Source organism: Panthera tigris, chromosome C1, assembly GCF_018350195.1.
Source record: "Panthera tigris isolate Pti1 chromosome C1, P.tigris_Pti1_mat1.1, whole genome shotgun sequence".
Lineage (NCBI taxonomy): Eukaryota > Metazoa > Chordata > Mammalia > Carnivora > Felidae > Panthera > Panthera tigris.
The window spans coordinates 34302924-34327186 of NC_056667.1; the positions used below are offsets into that span (position 1 = coordinate 34302924).

Below are 24263 nucleotides of genomic sequence, written 5' to 3' on the forward strand. Positions count from 1 at the left end.
GGAAGAAGTGGAAGGAACCAGAGGCCAAGGCATGGTGGGCAGGTAGGCATTGCGGAAGAGGAGAGGTCCATCTTCGCCATAATCCTGAATCAGCCAGGGAACAATCGATGTCCCCTTTGAAGTCAGTCAGTTCTGCTCAAAGACTCGCAATGGCTCCCTATTGCCTACTGAAGTAAGACCAAATCCTTGGCCTTAGGGCTTTACCAACTCACATCCAGATCTCAGCTCATCCTTCTGGCCACATGACCCTTGTCTCAATGTCTTGACTGCACCCAGCATTTTCCTCCCTCTTCATTTATTCTGGAGAATCCTCTACATTTTCCTTTTGTCAGATGCTGTGCAAATGTCGCCCCCTTCAAGAAGCTCTCCAGATTTCTCATCCCTCTTCCTCAAAGGGCTCTCAATGGCATTTTCTGTCTGCTAAGCGTTTAATGTTTCCCATAGCCTGGGGAGCTCCTGGGATTGCCTCAGCTCTGGGTCTCTAGGGCCCAGCACAGTGCCCGGCACAACCTCATTTGCTGATCTGAACTGACTTGTGCAGAGAGGTGGGGGCAATGGGGGAGAGGGGAGCACGAAGCCCTCTCTAAGGCTGTAGAGAGGGTGACAGCCTGGGGAGGCCCCAAAGGCTAGAAATGATGGGTGTCAGGCTGGAGGCCAGGAGCCGCTTTGGAAAGAGATGAGTGGGACGGGAAGTGGAGCCTGGGGCCACAGCAGCAACAGCAAAAAACTAAGGAAGCGGAAAGATGGGCGGGTGGCTCATGGACCACCCAGAGGGCCTGGGTATGTGTGCGCCACTCACCAGGAGGGCTCAGCATCGGCCTCCTGAGCTCTCAGATGCATCCCAGTGACCAAATTCAGGAGAGCAAGACCCACATCCAGTGGGGGGCCCTCCTGGGATACTGCACATAGTGAAAGCTTATGTCAAATTTCCCGAATGGAACTAGATCCTGATCCCTGACGGAAAAAGATGGTTTGTCAAAACGAGTTTTTCAGAAATATAAAGAAGTAAAGCTCCCAGAGAAGACACAACAGCCCAGACACACGAGTCCACGGGGCCTGGAGTCCTCACCTTAAGGTGACTCCAGCCTGGCTTTCTGAGCACAGAGAGGGCACTGCCCACCTTGCCTCGATCTCGCAGAGACACTGGACCCAGGCCAAGCCTGCCCCTCTGGAACCTTCTTGTGCCCATCTCCTTCCTGCCTCCTTCCCTGCCTTGGTCGGTACCCCAGGTCTCTGCCCAGGGTGGCAGCCTCCTCGGAGCTCTAGAGGATGAGCTCCCCTCAGGCTGGTCCTGGGCACGGCCTCAGCCACAACCCCCGGAGAGCAGGGCGCTTGGCAGCGATGTCTGGCCTCCCTGGCCTCCCACCACTTACAGGAGGCTTCCGTTCCTCCTGTTTCAAAGCTGGGCCAGTGGCCAGAGCTGGTGCCTGTGCCAGCCTCGGGGAAGATCCCACACCCCCCATGTGGTGGAGGCCTCAGCCATCAGGGGCCTTCCCCACCGCACCCAGAAACATGAGCCAAAGTGGAAATCCGGTGATGAGCTCCCTGTGGCACAGAGAAGCTGGGCTTGACGGGAACGGGACTGAATGCTGCCCTTGCCACTGGGCTGACCCTCCCCTCACTCAGAGATGGCCCTGCCTCTTTGCGGAGTGACCACTTCACTGTCAGACACTTTGTGCCCCTTCCTCCCACCCTGACCATAAGGGGGCAAAATCAGATAGTAGTCCATGGAGCGCTCCCCCTTCCTGCGGGTGTTTCTAGTGTAGCACTGGCCCAGCCTGCAGGCTCCAGGTTGGACTACCTGCTTTGAAGGCTGGCTCTGTCATTTATTAGCTGTGTAAACTTCGGCCGATTACTTAACATCTCTGTGCCTCCATTTCATCTGTAAAGTGGGAATAATAACGATACCCGAGAGTTGTATCACATGAGTCGATACATGAACACCGTGCAGAAAATGCCTGGTTGCTGGCCATGGGGAAGTTCCCTCCACCAATTCATCTCCCTCGTGGGAGCTTCCCAGGTGTTGAATACCGGTGGAGATATTCCCTCTCCCAAGTCTGGAAGGCTTAAGAGGTTGCCCCTGACCCTGAGCTGACATCTGACTTGTACCACCCGCTTCTGGAACACTCACGCATTCACACCACGTACTCCAGGCACCTCAGCTAAGAGGGGTTGGAGGCAGGAGCTCAGCAAAGCCAATGGAGCTGACACCAATATCACTAATTGTTCCTGAGGCCTCTCTGGGGATACCAGGCAGGAACGCCAAGGAGGCAGGGAGGGCCAGCTCTCAGCCGCTGCCAGCCTGCTTTCCCCTTCCAAGGCTGGGCACTGTCTTCAGTCAAATCCAGGGCTCTCTATATGCTCCCTTCCTAACCCCAGGCCAGTGCCTGGGTGCTTCTAAGTCTCCGCCTGACTATGCAACCTCTCTCCGTCTCCCAATGGCCAGAGTTGTGGATGCAGAGACCCCGTAGGGGAGCTCTGGCCAGATGAATGGGCTCCTGTTCTCCCTCTGCTGGTTCCCAAGAGAAGGACACTCGCCTGGGGGCAGCAGGGAGGGAGGGGCCAGCCCAGGAACTTACAAAGATGATGGCCGGAGACACAAAGCGCCAGCAGATCTGGAAGAAGAGGGGCGGCGGGAATCCCAGCATCATCTGGATGTCCTGGAAATAGTTCCGGTGCCCTGGAGAGAGCGGTGTCAGCAGGGCTGGGAGAGCAGTTTGGATAGGCAGGGGCTGGGCCCAGAGAGGCCACAGAAGCTCAGGCACTTACCATAGATGTACATGATGGACACACACATGATGCAGGAGATGACAACCAAGGAGAAGCTGGCCGCGTAGTTGTCCATTAACAGCAGCCAGTAGATGCCTGCCTACGGGCCAGTGGGCAGCTGAGCCGGGGGTGCCTGAGGCTGGGCTCCCCCACCCACTATGCCCCCCTACCTGGGCAACTCCAGCCCAACTTTTCCCTCAGGTCTTACCTGGCTGGTGAGGGGGATGCCCAGTAGGAAGCCAGCCACAGCCACGCCCAAGGTCACATAGGTCTTCTTCTGCAGGATCCACTCATTTCCCACCTCATCCACAATGGCTGTGACCAGTGTCTCTAGGAGGCAGAACTGCAGGATGTGGCCATCAGAGCAGGGGCCTGGCCTCTGGCCCTGCCTCCTCCCTCCCCAAGCCACTGGCCCAGGTCCTGCACCTCATACCTGAGTGCCCAGCCCCAGCAAGATGAGCATGAAGAAAAAGAGCAGGGACCAGAGCGGGGAGATGGGCAGCAGCGTGAGGGCCTCAGGGTAAGCCACGAAGGCCAGGCCAGGGCCGTGGTCAGCCACACGGGACACGTCCACACCCAGGTGATTGGCCATGAAGCCCAGGATGGAGAAGATGACGAAGCCAGCATAGACGCTGGTGGCACAGTTAGTGATGCTGATGATGATGCTGTCCCTGTCGGGGAGGAAAATGGGGCTCAGGATGTGCAATTTGCTTCCCTTTGCCCGGTTAGGGCTGAGAGAAGAACTGAGATGGAAAGTTCTAGGAACAGAAGGCCCCCCAACCTCTTTCCTGGTCTGCTCTGGGACTTTCTTTATTATTTTTTTTTAAAGTTTATTTATTTATTTTTGAGAGAGAGAGAGAAAGAGAGAACCAGTGGGGGAGGGGCAGAGAGAGAGGGAGACACAGAATCCGAAGCAGGCTCCAGTCTCCGAGCTGTCAGCACAGAGCCAGACGCGGGGCTCGAACCCACGAACTGAGAGATCATGACCTGAGCCGAAGTCAGGCACTTAACCGACTGAGCCACCCAGATGCCCCTGCTCTGGGCTTTTTCAAGTAGGTTGAGGCTCTTGAGTCCTCACAGACCCCTGGGGCATCACTGTCCCCACCTTCTTCTGTGTTCTCCAGTGGCCGGATCCAGACTCAGCATTCCCAGGACCTCAAGACCGTGAGTGGAATGGAGGGCCCTAGAAGGGGGTCCAGGGGGCTGCACTGGACCTGGGGGTCTGGGGACTCCTGGGGAAGGCTGCAGGGTAGAGGGGCAGCCCCGGGCTGGCAGGGAGAGTCTCACCGGTAGCAGTTGTTGTGGAACTTGTTGTAGGAAGCCATGGTGATGAGGCCTCCCCACGCACAGCCCAGCGAATAGAATATCTGGGAGGCGGCGTCCCCCCACACCTGTGGGGCAGGACGGGCAGAGCAGCTGGGGTCAGAGGCGGGCTCCTCTCTGCCCCTCCCTGCCCCTTCCAGGCCCTCCTCCACAGCCCACCTTGGCCTCCAGGATCTTGTCCCACTGTGGGGTCAGGTAGTACATGATGCCCGTGAAGGCTCCTTCCAGGGTCACGCCGCGGACGAACAGGATGGTCAGCACCACATAGGGAAATGTGGCTGTGAAATATACCACCTGCGTGCAAGATGGGCTCCACTGGACTCCTCCAAGCTCTTCCTGCCCTGGGCGCCCCCTCCCTGGCCCCCCATCCACGGCCGGCCCTCCGGTTCCTCCTCCCCTCTCATGTCCCTTCATCACCGTCTGCCCCCGACTCCTACACACCACCCCGGCAGGGGAGGCAGGATCTTTCCGGGTGGGCACAGACCCTGCTGAGGGAGGGGTACTTACTTTCCCTGAAGACTTGACCCCTCGGATGAGGCAGAGGAACACCACCACCCAGGAGACACCGAGGCAGCCGAGGAGGGGCAGTCGCACCTCCCCAAAGTTCCCGATGTCGTCTGACAGCTTCAGCACATAGAGCCTGGGGAAGGGGATACTCTGGTTGAAGGCCGGACCCTGACACCCAGCAACAGATTCCCAAGGCCCGGGGCCCAGCCTGGCAGCTCCCTCCTTTCTCAAGAGGTCCTCGCATGTATGAGGAGGGTGTCACTGTAAGGCCCCAGCCCCAGCTAACCCCGCCCTACCCCCTCTGCCTGCTGCCCTAAGACTCCACTGGTTGCAGCCTCTCCCAGGACCCTCAAGGGCGCCTGGAGGCCAGCCTCCTCAGCCCCTCGGATGTGGAGGTCTCACTCCCTACCGGGCCCATCCCAGGCCCTGACTTGTGCGTTTCTCCCTTCAGTAACATCTTCTCCTCTAGACTGGACATATCCTATCAGACGTCACCTCCTCCAGGAAGCTTTCCGTGAGCTTTTCACCCACACTAGTCTTCTCCATCTCTGATGAACCGAGGGAGATGGTGGAGTGCTGAGTAAAGACGGGAGGCTCTGGGGCGTACAGGCCTAGGCTCGAACCAGAATTCCTCCCCTAGGTATGTGTGGCTCTATCTGGTGCCCTATGCCACACCAGCAGTGCCCTTTCAATCGATCGGACACTTATGTGCCAGGCCCTGTGCTAGGTGCTGTGCATACAGACCTGAATCAGGCACGTGGGTACCACCAGGAAGGGCGTCTCAGTGCCACGGGGAGGGGCACACTGGAAGGCTTCCCGGAAGAGGTGAGGATAGAGCTAAGGTTTGAGGAATTGGGAGGAGGAAGTGCATGCCAGGCTGGGGCAGCAGCATGCAGCAGGACAGGGGGTCATGAAATAAATAACACGGCCTAGCCTGGGCATGTCAGCAGCTCAGTGAGGCTAGAACAGAAGGTAAAGGGAATAGAGCAGGGTGAAGGATAGGAAGAAGCCAGATTATAAGAAGCCACAAAGTCAAGGCCAAGAAGTTTGAATTTTATCCTAAGAGCAATGGGAAACTTCTGAAGGGTTTTTATAGGAGCATCGTCAGGGTCTCTCCTTGACTCAAAACTTTGCAGGGGCTCCCAGCTCTCACCGTGGAAAAGCCTAAGTCCTTACAGTGGCTGCAAGGCCTTAAGTGACCTACTGCCCCCTACCTGCCATCTCTCTGATCGCCTGTCTTCCCACCCTACTCCCCTGCACTGGCTGCCCTGGGCTCCTTGCAGTTCCTTAATCATGCCAGGCATGCCCTCCCTCAGGGCCTTTGCATGTGCTGTTTCTTCTGTCTGGTGTGCTCTTTCCCTCAAACATCCATTCACACACGTGCGTGGTATGCAGTCGTATGGGGCCCCATACTGAGAAGGCTTTGTGCTGGGTTTAATGCTCTGCCACTGGCATCTTGAAATCCTAATACATTTGAACATGGGGCCCCATATGTTCATTTCACACTGGACCCCACAAATTCTGCAGCTGGGTTTGCCAACATGGCTTCCTCCCTCCGCATTTCCTTCAAGTATTTACTCAGGGTACCCTCTTTGCAAAGGGGTCTTTTCTGGCTACGCTGCTTCAAACTGCAACCCTGGCCCCAGCCCAGCACTCCTCACCCACTTCTTTGCTATATTTTCCTCCACAGCACATGTCTCCTTTTTTTTTTTCTTTGTAACTTATTTATTTTATCTATTTATTTTGTGTGTCATCCATCTTCTATGAAAGCAGGAGTACCTAGCACCCCCAGTGCCTGGAAAAGTGCCTGGAACAGAGAAGTACTCCGTAAATATTTGTTGAATGGATGAGTGAACACTGTGGTACATGGACCAGGAGGTAGAAAGGAGAGAACCTGGGGAGGGAGGCAGGCTAGAAGTGATGAGTGACAGACAAGTTCTTGAGCCTCAGTTTCCTCATCTGCAAAATGAGCATAATAACGCCAACATAGCATAATATGTAGATGAGTTTAGGTAAACACAGGCTCCCTTCTTTCCCCTCTTACAGCTAGGACCTCTCAGGATAGCTCATAGGCTGTCCTCTATCATTCTCAGCTATTTTCACTTTTTTTTCCAAATCAGTTCTCAAACCTCATGGCAGCATTTTTAATACCTTGTGATGCGATGTTATTCTGTCCCCTCATGGGACAATGTTGCCAGGCTGTTTGCTTGGCCTCTTCTTAGCCTCAAATCTTCCCTAGAGGCCTTCCTTCACACCAGGACCAGGAAAGGGCGCTGTCCAACACGTCCCTCTCCTGCCCAACTGCCACCACTGAGATGGTACGGTGAACAGGTATCAGAGCCAGGCCCTGCCTTTGACCTTCTCTGGGCTCTTAGTCGATGGGGGAACCAAAGGAAAAGGGATGGAGAAGTTCAGGGGCTGTGGGACTACCAAGAGGCACCTGGGCCCCTTCAACAGTGCTTTCCAATCTTTTTTCCTTCATAGCATACACACAAAATACTTTGGGGCCATTGGGGTAAGCAGACAAGGGCACTCAAAGCTGAAGGCAACTGGGGGCTCCAGGCTACCCCGGTCTCACCCAACCGGGCACACCTATTCAGAACACCTGTGGCTGGGAAGCTCTGCCCCAGAATAGCCCAGGGTCCTTCTACTGCCATTACTCAGAGTTCCTTTACTTCAAGCAACAGCATTCAAAGTAGGCACTGTTTCTTGTTCCAAAGATTTTTTTTTTTAACATTTATTTATTTTTGAGACAGAGAGAGACAGAGCATGAACGGGGGAGGGTCAGAGAGAGAGGGAGACACAGAATCTGAAACGGGCTCCAGGCTCTGAGCAGTCAGCACAGAGCCCGACGCGGGGCTCGAACTCACGGACCGCGAGATCGTGACCTGAGCCGAAGTCGGACGCTCAACCGACTGAGCCACCCAGGCGCCCCCCAAAGATTTTTTTTTAACTTTGTCTGATTATATATGTTAAGCTGGTAGCATTTAATTTTTAATTATTTATATTATTTGCGAGGGCACAGCATTTACAATATTAGGGGCTAAAAACTAAATAATGAATTCTACCTTTCTTTTTATGGCACCATATTTATTTTTTTGTTTTGTTTTGGGACCATGTGTTTTGAGATCAATTCACCTAAGAACTTTTGGAACCCAGTACATTTATAAGTTGGCTCTTGATGCATAACATCTCTGGGATTATTCTGCATCATTTTTTAATGTTTATTTTTTTTATTTTGAGAGAGAGAGAGTGGGGGAGGGGCAGAGAGAGAGAGAGAGAGAGAGAGGAGAGGGAGAATCCCAAGCAGGCTAAGCACTGTTAGTGCAGAGCCTCACATTGGGTTTGATCCCACAAACTGTGAGATCATGACCTGAGCTGAAATCAAGAGTCAGATGCCCGACTGACTGAGCCACCCAGGTGACCCACATTCTGCATTATTTATTAATTTCCCCAACCTGATGATAAACTCCTTGAAAACAAAGCACCCTAATCTATTTCTTTGCATCTCCAGCAGTGGATGTCACTAGGCTTACTGAACACCCATTACTGTTCTTGGTACTTATGCCACATTATCTCATTTCATCTTCATAACGACAAGGTAGGTGTTGTGACTCCTCCCATTTAATGGATGAATATCTATGACTGAGGGAGGTTTGCTGATCTCCCAAGGCCAGACAGCTGATGAGCGGCAGAGCCACGATTTGAGTGAGGTCTGTGTGACTCCAGAACTGCCATGAAGACACTGGGAGAGGGGTGCACCACAGGCTCTGGAGGCGAGGGCATGGCCGTGAGCTCAGGGCCTACAGGCTGGAATCAGACCAGCACGCAGAGGACCGTAAAACGAGACGGAAGGGAGGAAGAGAGAGAGGAGATTATGGGCCAGAGGGTGAGCAAGAGGCAGACCCGCGTTCGGAAATCTGCCCTCTGAGCTTCTCTTGCTTCAGAGGAGTCTCTTAATCCTTCTGAGTTGTTTTCCTCACTTGTAAAATGGGAATATTTTCTCCTACCTGCCCGAGCTACCAAACAAAGTTGTGGGGCTCAAATGCGATCACACAGCTTTCCAAAGGGGTGTTGGAGACTGTGGACCGAGATCACCTGCAGAGTATCATTGGCCTAATTCACACCAGGCACCAGGCACAGTGGGACATGCGTATCCTGACACAGCACTGCTGCCTAGTTCCTTAACCTCTGAACATCAGTCTCTGAATCTGAAAAATAGGGATAACACTATACGAAATAATACTCCCGGCACACAGTAGGTGCCCAGGAAATACGGTTGTTTGCTCTCCTCACTTCCCTTGCTGAAGCCAGCCTGGGCAGCCCTCTCAAGGCTCATGTTCCCAGGCTCTCCAGGAGGGGGCAGCAGGGAGCCATCCTGCAGAGAAAGTCCTGTCTGGGACAGTGGCGAGTCAGGCGGGCCTGGCTCCAGCCCTGAGGAGAGTTCAATGGGCCACCCAAAGGGCACCCGCGCCCCACCCATGACCAGTTTTCTTTGACGGCTATTCTCCTCTAATTGTACTGGATAAAATCTCCAGAGCTTTGCCCTGGGTGGCCCTACCCAGCTGGGAATCCCTGGCAGATGGCCTCTGGGGTGAGAGCTTCTCACCCCGCGGAGCAGTCCCATGGGTGTGGGCGGGGCTTTGTCCTCCCAGGTTCACCCCCTAGTCTAAATCAAGTTGTCCAGTCCACGCCATGCCTCAAACGTAGTAGAATACCTAACTGGGCACTTATTTGCTTAGTTCTCTCAGTAGACGTGACCTCCGTGAGGGCAGGATCTGTGTGCCTTACTCCTCATTCTGTCTCCCTCCTGAGTGCAGTGTCTGGTACCTACTAGGTGCTCAAAAACTGATCTGTCCAGCGACCGAATGGCTGAGTCTGCCCAGAGGTAATTTTGCCTGCCTCTCACCGGGAGGCAGCAGCTCTGTGGTCTACACCATGAGCCCCTGCCGGTAGTGACATCTTAGCTGTCCTTGGAGGGCTGTGGTGCACCACAGAGGCTGGCACAGGGAAGCTGGCCATGCAGGGTCTGAGCACTGGGACCAGGCTTAGAAGATATTGACCTCCTAGGACTGCAAGTCTCCCTGGGGCCTTGGCCGTCTCCCCTATGCCTCTCTACCAGTTGGCGGAGAAACTTCAAACCCTCGGCCTGGCACGGGAAGCCCTGTGCCTTATGATGCCTCTGGCCTCTCCTGTCTCAATACTCTGTCTCACCTGTCTCCAGCTTGCCACCTCCTGGCCACAGCTTACCTGCCTGTGTCTCTCCCAATCCCTTCTACACCTCCCTCCTCCCTCCTTGGGAAGCCTTCCGGACCACTTCCTCTTGCCCCCATCCCCTCAGAACTGACCACCTCCTTTGTGTCCCCGACCACATCCCTGAGCATATCGGCATGTAGGTACCTGGCCCTAATATGATTAGCTGCCTGTCTCCCCCCTAGATGGTGAACTCCTCAGCGCAGGGACTCTGGGCTACTCAGACCCCATGGGCACACAGAGCCTGGCAGAGCAGACCACGAAAATGTGAATGAATTGACATGGCCTACCCACACGCCCCCAACACTCTCTTCCCACGGGTTTCCCACAAGGACATGGGGAATTTCCTTTAGGACATCCTACTGTGCCCTCACAACCACCCTGTTGGGACGAGGTGTGACAGAACACCTCCAGCAACAGCTTCCCTGCAGCCAGCCCCAAGACTCCAGTCTCTGTCACCACAGAGCACAGGAGCGCCAGGCTGTCTTTCCTATGCACAGCTTGATGATGACAGCGCTGGGGTCAGGAGAGCCCTATGGCTGTCTCTCCTTGCTCTGCAGCAGTACGTCTAAGCTTAATTCACATACATTCTCGAAGAAGGCTGGTGGCCCCGGCGGTCCCCTTTATGGTCCATGGGTTTTCCACACACCTGTTACACCAGAACAGCTTCCCCTAGGTCTCAGGTCCAGCCTCTGCTCATCTGGGATCTAAGGCCTTTGCTATGCCGTTCTTACCAGGAAGCCACCCCCCCTTCCCCCCGACTCTCCTCTGCGGACTTGCCTGCCCGCCGAGCCTCCCTCACTGCACTTTGTAAGGACTCTCACTTCAACATCCTGCCTTCCATCACCCTCTGGGGTGTCAGCCTCTTCTCCTCAACTAGTCTGTAAACTCCTTCTACCTCTTCATGTGCCTCTACCATGCTCTGTTCCCGGCATCCTACCTAGTCTGCGGGAAGTTGCCCGACGGTGGGAGGGAGGGATGAGGCTTGGCACCAGGGGTTCCCCCCCCCGCCCGGCCCAGGCCCAGTGGGGCCTCACCTCCAGTACTCCTCGCTGGGGCTGGTCCTCTGAAGGGAGTGGTTGAGCAGGTGGGAAAGGTTTCCGGGTAGGGCAGCAGGCCGGGAGCCGTTGGTGAGGTTGGAGGCGTCCAGCACTCCGGCACAGTCGGGCGTGTTCCAGGGGTTACTGCAGTAGGCCCAGGGCAGCACGTGCGTCATGGATGAGAAGAAGTAGTAGAAGGCAATGCAGATGACCACATTGTAGTAGATGCCAATATATGTCGATACCACCATCATGCCGTAGCCCACACCTGGAAGAGGGGAAGGAATGGAAGCAGCCTCACACATCTAGCTGAAGGAGGCCAGGTTAATTTCGAAGTGCTTAAGGGGCGGGCTGTTATGGAGGGCCACAGAAGGGACAGGTCAAGGCCTCGGCCGGGGCAAGCTGGGGGGCAAAGGGGCTTTGTGTATACACGTGGTGGGAGGGGAGGGTGGAGGCCGAGTAAACATGGATCCCAGCATGCACCCATGGCCTTGGCCATTGATGTAGGGCTTGGGGTCAGCACCAGGGCTCAGTGGGGGTTGGCAGTGTTTGTACAGATGGGTGAATAGGCCCCCAGAAGCCCGTGTGTGTGTGTGCGTATGCACATGTGCATGTGAGTGTGTGTGTGTGTGTGTGTGTGTGTGTGTGCACCCCACCCAGGCCTCACCTTTGAACATGGGGCTGATCCTCCAGACCCCCAGGCAGCCCTGACTTGCAAACTGGCCGAAGGAAAGCTCCATGAAGAAGAGAGGGATCCCGCAGAATATCAGCATGATGAAGTAGGGGAACATGAAGGCACCTGGCAGGCAGGGAAAGGGCGGGCTCAGGGTGGGCCTGGGGGGTCCCACCCTCTTCCTGCCAAGAACCCAACAGCAAAACCTTTGCGTTTGGCTGAGACCTGAGGAGGGTGAGCCACGCATTGAACAGGAGCCTGGGTCCGAGGTATCCTACCTACGGCCTGTCTTTGAATTTGACAGAGGCTTCCTGAGCAGAATCCTGGCCCCAGAGCCATCATGTGAGGGTGGGCTTTGATGGCTTAACCAAGCAATTTCACAAACATAAGTCACTGGGATCCTCAAATTCCCTGAACCATTTAGGGGGTTGTTGAAACACAGGGGGTATAAGACTGGGAAACTTGGGAGGTTGGGGTGCCTTTCTCCAGGGCTCCTCGCCCCGAGGGAGCAGGCTAGCAGGGTCTGGCCCAAACAGCAGATAGCCAGGGTCAGGGGGTGGTGGTCTGTGCCTTAGTAAAGGGTACCTAAGCCAGGGATGGGGGCGAAGGAGAGGAGAACCAGAGGCCAGAGGCCAGCCTGTCTGGAGTGGGGTCTGTGCCAGGGAGGGGGTAGCCCGCGCCTTGGTGGGTAGGCTCTATCCAAGTGGGTGGTCCCTGCCCTGTGCCCACTGGGTACCTCCCCCGTTGCGATAGCAGAGGTATGGGAAGCGCCAGACATTGCCCAGGCCCACGGCATAGCCCACGCTCGTCAGTACAAACTCGATCTGGTTGCCCCAGTTGCCCCGTTTGAGGTTCTGGTCCCTCTTGGTGGCCTCGCTGGGCACAGCACCATTCTGTGGGGACAGGAGAGAAGCTACCATCAGAAAGGCATTTGTGCTCCCGTGCCTGACCCTTTGGGGCTCTCCCAGCGGGGACACCATGGACCCTCCAAGCCCCCACCCCCACCCTGGGCTTCCCCTCTGCTGGCAGGAGCTGCTGGCAGGCCTGGCAGAGAAAGGGAGAAGGGAGGAGTGGCTGCCAGAGGGTGCCAAGCGGGGCCTCCCTCACCAGCCCCCCAGCACCCCGTGCCAGGAGCACCAGCCCACCTGGGGAGCGACTGCCAACATCCGAGAGGTGGGACGCTGAGAGGGCGCTCGAGTCCACAGCCCCCCAGCCCCAGCCCCTCCAAAGCCTCCCCTCTCCCCTCTGGGTGAGGATCTGGGAGCAGCTGAGCCTCATACCAAGCAGCCAAGTCGGGCTGGGCACAAAGGGGCCTGTGTCCAGACAGCCCCCCCCACCCGCCGCTACCACATCACCAGGCTGAGCACGCTGCCCATGGGCAGGCGGTGCGGGGGAGGGGATGCCCGACCCCTTCCCCCCAGCTGAAGGCGCTTTCCTGGGGGCACAGGGTGGGCAGGGCTGTGAGGTGGGGGTTGGAGGAGCAAGTGAGCAGGGCCAGACTTGGGGAGGGAGTTCTGGGACTCTGGGTGGGAGGGCCCAGGGGAGCCATCTATATCGCCCGTGGCTGGGGAGAGGGCCCTGGGGAAGCTGACCTGGGCTGGGTGGTGCTGGCCATGAGCTGGGGGAGGAGACCAGAGTTGTAGGCACCACGCCAGACTTGGAGGACAGATTCTGCTAGGGGAAACAGAGGGAGGGACTCCGGAAAAAGGTCTCGGAGCTGAGAGAAGGGGGCTGGCCAGGAAGGGCTGAAGAGGGGATTTGCCCCAAGGAAAGGAAGTCAGGCCTTCCTGGAGAGCTGCAGGGCTGGGCTGGGTGGCCTGAGGCCCCACTGAGGACAGCCCCTTTTAAACCCCAACCGTACTATTGGAACTGGCTCAGCAAGTCCCTTTATAAGTGTAAATGCACCCCTTCCCATGCCACGCCCATTCCACCCCCTCCCAGGGTGAACTGGAAATCAAGCCACCTTGAGCAAGAGCCTAGAGGTTGGGGGGTGGGGGTGTCTCACTAGGAGACAGGGACCCTGAGAATCACCAACAGAGAAGCACAGTCCTTGAGTGACAGAGAGCGCCTCTCAGAGATGGGCTATTCTCTTGAGAGAAACAGATAGGAATCCCAGGAGGACACCAGGATCAGAGACAGAGCAGCATGGCTTCTGAGGGATGTTGCTGAAGTGACACTGACCCTCAGCTTGAAAGAGACATATTCAAGGACAACAGTCACACTGGCCAATAAACAAAGAGGTCTGGTGCTTTGAAATGCTGTCGGATCCTGACACTGACCCACAAATGCAGAGGGAAGGAACGGTTTCATTGGGACCTGTGTGCTTTCCAGAAAGGCCCATTTGGGAATGCAGGCACAGGAGGCACCAGCGGCCAGTGGAGGTCCCAGCCAAGCACCCCTTGTTCCCATGGTGGGCAGATTTTGGCTTGCATGCCACGGGCACCACGGCAGAGACACCCTTGTGGATCAACTGTCCTGCACACGCAATCAAGCATTGCCCCTGGAGGAGACACTGACCTTCACACCCTCCAGGGAGGTCTGGGGACACAGCACCAGGAACCAGGGTCCCCTTCAAGGAGCACCCGGAGCAAATGGACGGGCTGAAAGAGTCTACATACATTCATTCACGCAACCATGGAGATTTACTAACACCTACTGTGTGCCAGGCCCTCTGCCAGGCATTGGGAATCCAGCAGTGAACTAAACAGACACCCCTACACACTCAGAGCTCAAAGTCTAATGGGGAAGCAAGCCATCAATGAAATAAACAAATATGTGATTTTCATATGCAGCCACAAGGTGACCACAGAGTGGAAGTTCTCAAGTCACAGGAATATGGAAGGAGGCCAGGTGAGGGGCAAGTAGGGTGAAGTCAGGAAGGCTTCCCTGATGAAGGGGCCTGAAGGCCAGTCTGGCTCTGGGAGAGGGTGGCTCACAGTCTGAGCGTGCCCTCTGGGACCGGCCCCTACTGAATCTCGCCTAAGGCTGTTATCACCTCCTAGGGCCTTCTTTGGGACAGGCCTAGCAATTCTGCACAGTCCAGGGGGGCATTTTTTCAGAGGCTGGGAGGCCTGCTTGGGGGCAGTTTATGCATTCCCAAACAAATCCCGGTCAAATAGGGCTCCTATATGTTGACCCTACAATAACAGTTTTATTCTGTCCAAAGCTTGTTTACTTAGGGGCACAATGGGAGACTGTGGCAGCTGCGGAGTACATGGGTGGGGTCACGAAGCAGTGGTTACAGCTGTAAAAGAGACACTCGAGGGTCCAGGATGGTTTCATGGGCAGGGCACAGTCAAGGCCCGTTGCCGAGACCGAGACCGAAGTCTTGTAGCCTGGGGCCTCTCTCCTGGCCCCAGCCACCCGCCCTCGCCCACCCCCACCCCCCACCCCCGCAACCAAGCGCAACAGGACGAGACTTGGGGTTCTGGGGTCTGCTCCTTCCCTGGCATCGAGGGGGACAGCAAGGGTGGTGATGCCCCCAGCCACGTGCCACAGGCAGCCGCTTGGCTGAGCCCTCGGGAGCCAGCACTGCTCAGTTAATGAGCAGCATACCACTGGGCCTTGCGCTAACCACTTCAGCCCTGCTGGCCACAGCCCACAACTCGGGGAGGGGAGGCAGGAGGCCTGGGACAGAGGCCTGGGACGGGGGAGCTGGGGATGGGGCTCTAGTGGAAGTTCCCGGCAGCACTAGGGGTCTGCAGTGCAGAGAGAGCTGGAGGTCAGTGACACCCTGCAAGCAGTGTGAGAAGCGCCCGGCAGAAGCAGCACAGCTCCCGCTCCCCAGCCCTGCATCTCAGCACTGTGGGGCCGCCTCCTGGAGCTGTGGCTGGGAGGTCACTGTGGGAGCCTCCCCATGGCCAGGACTTCAATTCCAGCACGAGCTCTGCTCAGGCGACTTGGCTGGTGAGGGCTTGGCTCTCTGCAGAGGATAGAGCAAGCCTACCTTTCTCCAAGTACACTGGAAGAAAGGATCTCCAAAGTGCTCTTCGAGGCTTCTGGGGGTTCCAGTTCCCTTCTCTGTTCTCCTCTGGGGACTCTCTGTCACTTCCTTCCTGGGCAGCAAAGCCCATGGCTGGTGAGCGTTTCCCAGTGCTGCCTAGATTTTGTTCTCCTTGCATAGTCTTCCCTATCCTATGCCTCTCATTTTCTCCATCTGCCAGGTGGACGCCTGTGTCACTGATAAGAACTGTCCCTGCAGTGGACGTCGGCCTGGAGGTGCCCACGAAAGAATCCTTTGGTGCTCATGGTTTCACCCAGACTGGCAGTCTTTCTGCCTAACCCAGCTTAGCCCTGCCGACTGGCCGGGCTCCAGGTTTCTCCTGCCCATCACCCATCTTTCACTGTCTGCCCCTCGCTGCTCTCTCTTCCTCCCCTGCTCACACCTCGGTGGTGAATTAAGCCATGGTGGCCTGGTGCTTCTTCCCCAGACTCCCTGGATAGCCCCCACCCTCACCTCTGACTCCATGGCTGTGGGCCTGATGGTGGTCTCTAGGATATGGACAGCCCTGCCCTGTGCCTGAACTCCCCCAAGTTGGGCAGAATGCAGGCTTTGGAGCTTTCTTTCCATGGTTGAGTGCAGTGAGCTGGATGATCACCCTCCACGTTGTCCACTGTACAACGTGCATAAGACCCTCAGATGCCCCTTCCCCTTAGGAGCAGTCCTTAAGGCAGCAGTGTCCAGTCCCGCACAGGGACTTGTGACCTCCCACCCCTGTGCCTGGCTAGCCGGATGAGCCATTCCGAGCAATCACTTACATAAATCCTTTCTGTAGCCCAGTGCCTGGCTTATTCCTGCTCTAGACGAACTCTTGGAACTAGGGGTGTTCAGCTATGAGGGCAGAATCCCGATCTCCTCTCTATGTCTTGGGCTTGGCAGGGCAGGACCCTGCACGGGGCAGTGAGAACCCCAGCATTCTAGAGCCTGCTCCCCCAGTGACTCTGGGCAGGTCATTTCCACTCCCTGCAACTCAGCGTCCTTAACTAACTATGAAATCAGTGGACAGACTAGACAACCTCAATAGATCTACTAATTTCTGTGATTCTGCCTTGCCTGGAATATTCCTATTTCTGACTCTCTCCTGTATCTTCCATCAGTTCCCACTAACTTTCTAAATGACTTTTTTAAATGTTATTGTTTTTCTTCTAATTATAAAAGCATTACAAGCTTAGCACCAAAAAAAAAAAAAAAAAAAAAAAGAAAAGAAAAAAGGAACCTACAGCAAAGAGTAAAAACGAAACAGAGCTGCAAAGCCCACCCCCAGAGGTAACCACCACCACTGGACGTACCTCCTCCTTTCGTCACGCACAGTCTTAGAGACAGCCCAGACTTCTACCCTGGGCTGTGGCTCTCCTCTGGCTCCTCACTCCCGCCTTCCCAGATCAGTGTCCCCTGGATATTTTTGTGAATAGTGAGCTCCCTCCTCCTGCTCTCCGTGGACACTAAAGAATCCTGGAGCTGCCCTGGCTGGGCGGGCCCCGCTGGGATCCAGCAGGCCTCTTGTTCAGGACTCTGCAGCCCCAGGGTTTGCTCATGGGATGAAGTCCCATCCAAGACAAACTTTATGGAGGAGGACAGACAAGACCCCACATCCCAGACTGACCTTGAGCCAAATCCAGATCACTGGCAACTTTCTCTGAGCCCCAGCGGGGAATTCAGGCAGAATAGCCATTACAGTAAACTGTGGCTGCCTTAGAAGACCTCACGACCTCCTTGCCCCCCTAGATTCTTGCCCCCCCCCAAGTTATCTCCCATCAATCCAGGAGCCAGGCTGGCCCTTAGGTAGCACCCTTCATCTTGCCTGGCTTATCCAGATATGGGAAAGAATCCGGGGCCAGAGGTGAAGAAGCGGGACCATGGGAAAATCCACCCTAGTCCCGAGCAGTACCCAGGGGCTGTTTGTGACTCCTGCCCCAAGGAAAACTTGAGAGCAAGCTCTGGGCACCTGTTAGGAGTCCAAGCCTTCAAGCAGGTGAGAGACCCAAAGGCATGCCCTGTGCTGTTTCGTCCAGAGCCCTCATTGGTGGAGACAGACCTGCTGACATTGTTTAGAGCAGACAGGAGATGCACCCCCAGGCACGCCAGGCTTCGCTCCAGGCCCTGGGGAGCAGCGAAGGGGAATACTGGGTGGGCCCTGCCCCTGCCCTGGAGAAGCCCAGCAGCCCTGTCTCACACTGCAGCAGCTGTGGGCAGCCTCTACCCCAGTCGGTTGGCAGCAGGCTGGCACTCTGGGAAGTAGCTTTGGTTTGTGACTCTGGCAGTTCTCAGGTTTGAGGGCAGCCCTGCATAAAGCTTCTCCCAAACCCAACCCATGTCTCCCCAGAGGACATTCCTTCTCTGGCCTTCTGAAGGTCAAGTCAGGATGCTCTACAGGGTGGGGAGGATGGCTTTCTCCGTCCCCAAACCCTCGCTGCCATCAGCCCCACTGCCCCTGACATCGTTGCCCATCCCCAGCTTCTAGGGATGAGGCCACACTGATGCCCACCCAGGCGCTTGCCGTGGACACTGTGAACGTTCTCTGGGGTCTCTTGCCTCCCAGCTGAGCCTCCCATCCCATCCTCTTCCCCCACCCTCACTGCTGAGTCCATGTACCACGTCCCCTGCCCCCTCACTCACTCTCCCCATAGGAGTAACTGCCGTGGCACGGACAATGGGGCTGTATTGATTAGTACAATTCCTGGGCACCTCCGGCCCGTCTCCCCGGGAGCTAGGACAATGCAGCTTTGATACACAGAGCAGATTCTCAGCAGGTCCTTGGGCTGGGGGAGCCCTCACACCCCCACTCTCCTCCCCCATGCCCCCACCACATAGCTAACTCTTCCTGCACTCCTTTGCACAGTTGCAACTTTCTGGGTCACTTTTGCCGGTGTCTGTCTCGCTGGCTGGCTGTGCCTGCCCCTCCCTGGCACAGACCACTCAGCCCCTCTCCCCACCCCCAGCCCAGCCTCCCAGACCGCCTGGCTCCACGGAGGGGGCTCAACCTCTGGGAGGTGACTGACCTGTTCTGGGGAGGAGGGGGCCACAGGTCCACGAGCCGAGGCCATCCCAGGATGAGCACTCAGAGCGGAGTGCGCGTGTCTCCGCTGCTCATTCACACCTCTGCCAGCTCTAGGCGACACTGACGCATCCCCTGCCTCTCTCACTGCCGGCTGGGCAGCGTCAATTACTTTCACCTCATCTCCTCCCCAAGCTCTGCCTACCCCCTCCGCTGGCCCTCCCCCTCCGGCCAGTCCCCATGCAGCCCGGCGCGGGTGCTCCAGAGCTAGAGTGAGGCATGGGGTTTGTTGTGTTTTCCCCTTGTTCCCAGCAAGTTATTGGAACAAAACATACACTCACATACTCACAACCACAGAGTGAGGCAGAGCGAGCGCGGAAGACAGTGAGCGGCCTCAGGGCCTAGACGCTTCTGAGCTCCCAGTCCTGGCACTTGGTGGGCTCCTGGTAGGGTGGTTGGGTGTCATTGGGCACTAGACACGTTAAAGGGCAGGAAGAAGGGGGCATCGTCCACAGGCACTACCAAAGCAGCTTAGACTTCATAGAGTGGTGTGGGCTGGGGGGGTGTTGGGCCCTGGAGCTGTTCCCCCACAAGAGTTAGAGACTCTCAACCAGCCAAGATGATTGAGAATGTGAGTGACCATGCAAGAAAGCTCGGGCCTGCACTGTCACTTGCCCTAAGAAAGTTGGCGCTAGCCAAGAGAGTGGTCACCACAGAGTTCAGACAAAGGCGGAGCCACGCAACAGAATCCTTGAAGATTTGCACGGCACTGCCCAGAACCCCAGACGTTGCTCTGGGAGTATGTGCTGTGTGGGCTGGGTACAGACCAGCAGGTGTCACCGTAACCGGGGCGAGAGGTCACTCAGACCCATCCAGTCCCACTTCTCTGGGGCCACACTCGCTAGTCAGTCTCCAGCTGATGCTGAGATACCACAAACCAGCAGTCAGGAAGGCGGGCATGAGTATTCTGGTCCCGGGAAGGTGCACCTGTCCTCGGAAATTGATAGGTTGGCAGAAGGAAGGATATTGGTAAGCATCCACCAAATGGAAGCATGCATGGATTCTAATGTAAAGAACAGCCAGCTTTTCTGTTAGTTTGGTAAGTGTGGTGACACCAAAGGGAACATGGCAGGATGGATTTTTTTTTTTTTTTAAAGGACGCAGGCTTTAGAGTCAGATAGGTCTGGTTCAAACCGCCGCGCTGCCAGTTTCTCACCATATACAGCCTTAGGCAAGTCATTAACATGTCTAGTCTTAGTTTCCTCATCTCTGCAATAGGGATAATGTCCACCCATCATCGAATCTAGTGAGTATTAGCAATAATAGTAAGAGATGGTACATATTCAGCGCTTACTATGAGCCACTGTCCTCAACACTTTATATATATTAATTCATTTAATCTCCCCTCCACCGCCCGCAAATGCCTTGATGTAGACATATTATTATGTACATCTTGGTGGGGGAGGTGGAGACCAGCCTCGGCTCAAGCAAGTCCCCTAAGAATGGCCTGAGACCCCACCGACTCAGCCTCTCACTGGGCCAGCCTCACGCAGCCAGGTCCCCAGACACGCTCTGCTGACTTCCTGCGGGCGCAGACTGTGGGCCAAGGCGCTGGCTGGGCCACTGGCTTCAGGAAGACCCAGTCACCCATGATGCCCAAATGCTCACTTCCACCCAGGGTGGGCTCTGGGCTCCGGCTGCCCTGGCCTGGGCAGGCTGCCCAGAACAGGCAGCCCTGGCTGGACAGCTTTCTCTGGCTCTGGCCATGGGGACAGGAGGCGGCAGCAGCCCAGCTGGGCCCTGGCCGTAATGAGGCCTCATTAGTGGGATCCAGCTGCTCCAGCCCCACTTTGGGAGGCCGACTCCCCCAGCCCCCGCCTCTGACTTTTCTTAATAAGAGTGGGCATGCCTCCAGAGGGGCGAGCAATCTAGTTGCTTTGTTGTGCCCTGTGACTCCAGGGGGAAGGTCCCGCTGAGCTAAGCCTGAGTGGGGGGAGGGCTGCAGGGAAGCTGCGTGAGGGGAGGTGAGGGCACAGGACTGAGCAGGTGTGCTCCAGGGAAGCTGGAGGGGGAGAGGAAGGAGACCAAGGGGAAGGGAGGGTAGGGTCTCAGGTCCAGAGAGGAGGCCTGAGGACTGTTGGACCTTTTCTCCTGGATCTAGATATCGTCCAGTTCACTGGGTATGTGTCGTTGCACATCTCTAATCACCTGGTTGATCATCTGGGTCATTGCTCAGAGACCAGTGACCATCTGGGTCATTGTCCCAGCTAAGAGAGCCCCTCCTCTGTGTTAGGCCTCGTATAAGGAGAGTGCCCACTATTATGTGCTAGTCCCTGAGCTAGGAGAATACCTACTATGGGCCAAACCCTATGCTAGCAAAGCAGCCACCGTATGCCAGGACCAGTGTTTGGAAAGCACTCCATGTGCCAGGACCTATTAGCAGAGTGCCCACTATGCACAACGTCTGAGGCCAAAAGAGAACACAGTGTGTCAGGTCTGTGTTAAGAGAGCACCCGCTTTGTGTCAGCCCGGTGCCGGTGAGCCCCTGTCGTGTGCTATGTTCCGCACTAGATGAGCATATCCTTCGTGTGCCAAATTCTGTGCCAGGTGAGGACCCAGTGAATGCCCGGCCTTGAGATGGGGGAGCACCCGCTGTGCGCCTGGCACTGTGATAGATGGCGCCCAATGTGTGACAGGCTCTATACTGAGGGAGTGCCCAGCGTGTGCCAAGCCTGTACGAGTTGAGCACGTGCCACATGCCAGGCCTTGGGCCGGGGGAGCACCCGCTGTGTGCCTGGCCCTGCAATGGATGGTGCAGATAAGAGGGTCACAAACCCTCATATCAGAGAGGAACAGAACAGGTCAGGGCGGGGCAGCCCGGGTGGCCAGCGGTGCTTGCAAAGCCTTCTGGGATGACTTAGATGTTCTGGCACCCGGGGCCCTAGCCCAGGTGACTCTGTTCTTATTCATCACAAGGTTTCCCGGCGGCAGAAGCAACCAGTGTGCTCGAAGACATGGGGAGAGGCCAGCGAGGCTCACCAAGTCCTCTGTTGCCCAAGACTCTGTGTTAGTGGGCAGTGGGCAGAGGGAAGGGGACTGAATCAGCTCAGCTTGTGACCTTGGTGTGAGGCCATGTGTGTGGGGGGCTCTCCTGTCCTGGGCTCCTCTCCTCTAGCTCCCCGTCCTCTGAGCCTCAGGCAGCTCCACCCCACATGTGTACAGAGGCACTAGGTCTCCATGGAAGTATCACCCCATCCACCCCCCGGTGCCCCCAAGCATCCCAGCTGCTCCCAGGCTTGGAGGCACCCTGGCCAGCTGGGTTCTCGCACGGCCCCGTCCTAGGAGCTGCTGAGGCGTGAGGGAGGCAGCTGAGCTGGCCTGGCAGAGACCATCTGGGCTGGGAGTCGGGGGAGGGACACGTGCAGCAGGCATGTGGGCCTGGGCACGTGCTGCGAAGGGGCTTGCTTCTCCACAGAGCACCTGCCACATGAAGAGCGGGGCAGGAGCGCCAAGGATGACACAGGGTATCTGCTGACTGAAGGGAGCCGAGGGGACCCATGTCCTCACACCCAGACATGAGGCAAAGCAGATAGAAGTGAGGAGCCCATGGCAGGGACTAGCTACCTGCTCCCTGCATACCAGAGCACAAGTGGTAAAAGAAGTCACGGGGCTGGGACTGTCCAAGCGGCTCCCATGCGTGGTCCTCAATGCCCTCTCTTCTGCCCTACCATGGCATCCAGAGAAGGGGACGTCTGAAAGGACCGTCCTTAGCTATTTGCCTTTAGGGGACCGCAGGCACCTAATAAAGCCCTGGCTCAGCTGCCTAGGTTAGCCAGGAGGGATGGCGCTCCTCAGAGCCTGTATCCTAGAGACGAGCACTGAATGGAGGAGGTGGCTCCAGTTCCAAACTGGGGCCAGAGAATAGAGTAGCCCAAGGTCATCAGCAGAACTGAAAAAGAGGCAGGCACAGAATCTCTAGCAACCACTGTGGTGGTGGGGGTGGGGGTGGAGCCCAGGGGACAGATGTTACGGGCCTCAAAACGCAGCAGTGGCGGGCAGAAGCCAAAGGGCAGAGGGCATGGAGGAAACTAAGCCCCGGCTATCTTTAGGCACATCCTGGGGCTGGGAACGGCGTCCCAAGGCAGCGCTCCCTTCCACAGACATGCTGGCCCGGCAGGCAGAGCCCAGAGTCCGGGAAGCTCAGCTCCTGGCAGGGATTATGGGACATTGTGATTCATGCTCCCTATGTGGCCCACATGGGTCCCGCTGCCTGCCTGCCACAGTCCTTTCAGGGTCACTCCAGAGAAGGAAGAGCAGCCAGGGAATACTCAGAGGGCTTCTTAGGTTTCGTGGGGCTCAGAGCCTCCATGTAGGATGGGACAGAGCCACACCCCATGTCCTATGTACAACAGGCCCGTGGCAATTCCAAGACTTCTCTGGGAAAGGGAGACCATTTTTGGTCCTGTCACAGCATCCATTTCTAGCAAGTGTTCAGGTCATTAGGCTTCCCTTTCTGCCCGTTTCTGAGCACCCAGAGTTCAGGTTGGCTCAGGAATACCTTCACGTGCCCAGTTCATTCAGACTTGTTCCAACCAGGTAGGAGTCAGGCCAGAGCAGGTCTGAGGGGCTGAATGCTAGAAGCTCAGAACAGGGCAAGATAGAGGGTCCTTACCTTGGGGAAAAACCACCCATCTCCTTCTCCCAGACCATTCCTTTGGACCAGGTACTCTGAGTCCCAAAAATCTTTGATGAGAGACACAGCCTATTTAGGGGGTGGGGGGAGCTTGGCAGAGACCCTAGGTCAATCAGTTCTTAACAGAACGAGAAAAGCAACAGAAGGAATTGATGCGGGCAAGAGAGGTGCCAAGGGAAGGGGCTGTACTCATCACTGGCTTCCTCCCCTGACAGCTGCCCAGTCTAGCCTGTCCCCGAGGCAAGATCCCAAGAGAAGAAATCCAACCACTGCTCTTGGGATAGGATCTGACATCCTTTCCCCACTTCCTGCTTCCAGTGCCAACCTGCTCCATCCATCAATGAGTCTGCCTCCTTCAAGCCCTGACCAGGTCCTGCCCTTGCCCCTCTGCTTCTCGAGGCATCTCACTACCTCCTCTCCTGTGCTCTGAGGCAGTGGGCAAAGGAAGGGGGGCACGGCTTGGGGAAGGGGGAGAGGGAAATTTTCCGAGGCCTCAGAAGAGGATTCAAAATGAAACGCTCTTTGTTACTTTTCAGAGTGAGAAGGAACCAGGGAAGTAGAGAAAAGCCAGACCGGGTCTGAAGACCCCTTGATCGGCTCATACTGGACATTCCCTGAGGCAGGCAGAGCACAGGGTTGGGGTGGGGTGCTGGGGAGCCAACCATGTGACGGTCCTGGGTGTCCCGCTGTCCTCCCAGCCCAGGACAGACTGCAGGCTCTCCAGAGCATCTCTGGTGATGAGGACTGGGAGTGTGCCCCTGCCTCCTGACATGCCTTTGTGGGCTCTGTGGCAGAATCTGCCCTATTACAGGCTCAGAGCCCCACCACCATCTAACTCGTTGGGTAAGGGGTTGCCTGCTTGGGGCCTGAGATAGCCCCAGTACTCAGAAGCCTTAGCAGTGCCAGACTCAGGGCCCCAAGAAGCCTCCTAGGCCCTCCTGTCATAGCAAGCAGCTGGCAGAAGGTCCCAGAGGGGGCGGTGCTCACGACGCACCCCCTTCCTCCCTGCA

General features: G+C 56.5%; 1 protein-coding gene across 4 annotated transcripts in view; it reads right to left on the minus strand.

Moving 5' to 3' along the window:
- SLC6A9 (solute carrier family 6 member 9) overlaps positions 1 to 24263 on the minus strand; it is a 31629-nt gene that overhangs the window by 1608 nt on the left and 5758 nt on the right. For 2 of the 4 annotated variants that reach the window (XM_042996884.1, XM_042996883.1), the window contains exons 3-12: positions 12302 to 12458; positions 11560 to 11691; positions 10890 to 11160; positions 4600 to 4732; positions 4252 to 4386; positions 4057 to 4160; positions 3203 to 3440; positions 2978 to 3112; positions 2770 to 2869; positions 2580 to 2680 (exon numbers count right to left, since the gene is read on the minus strand). In XM_042996884.1, the coding sequence (XP_042852818.1) occupies positions 2580 to 2680; positions 2770 to 2869; positions 2978 to 3112; positions 3203 to 3440; positions 4057 to 4160; positions 4252 to 4386; positions 4600 to 4732; positions 10890 to 11160; positions 11560 to 11691; positions 12302 to 12458 (1506 nt within the window). The remainder of the gene's footprint in view (positions 1 to 2579; positions 2681 to 2769; positions 2870 to 2977; positions 3113 to 3202; positions 3441 to 4056; positions 4161 to 4251; positions 4387 to 4599; positions 4733 to 10889; positions 11161 to 11559; positions 11692 to 12301; positions 12459 to 24263) is intronic. The other 2 variants (XM_042996885.1, XM_042996886.1) reach the window with 2 other exon arrangements.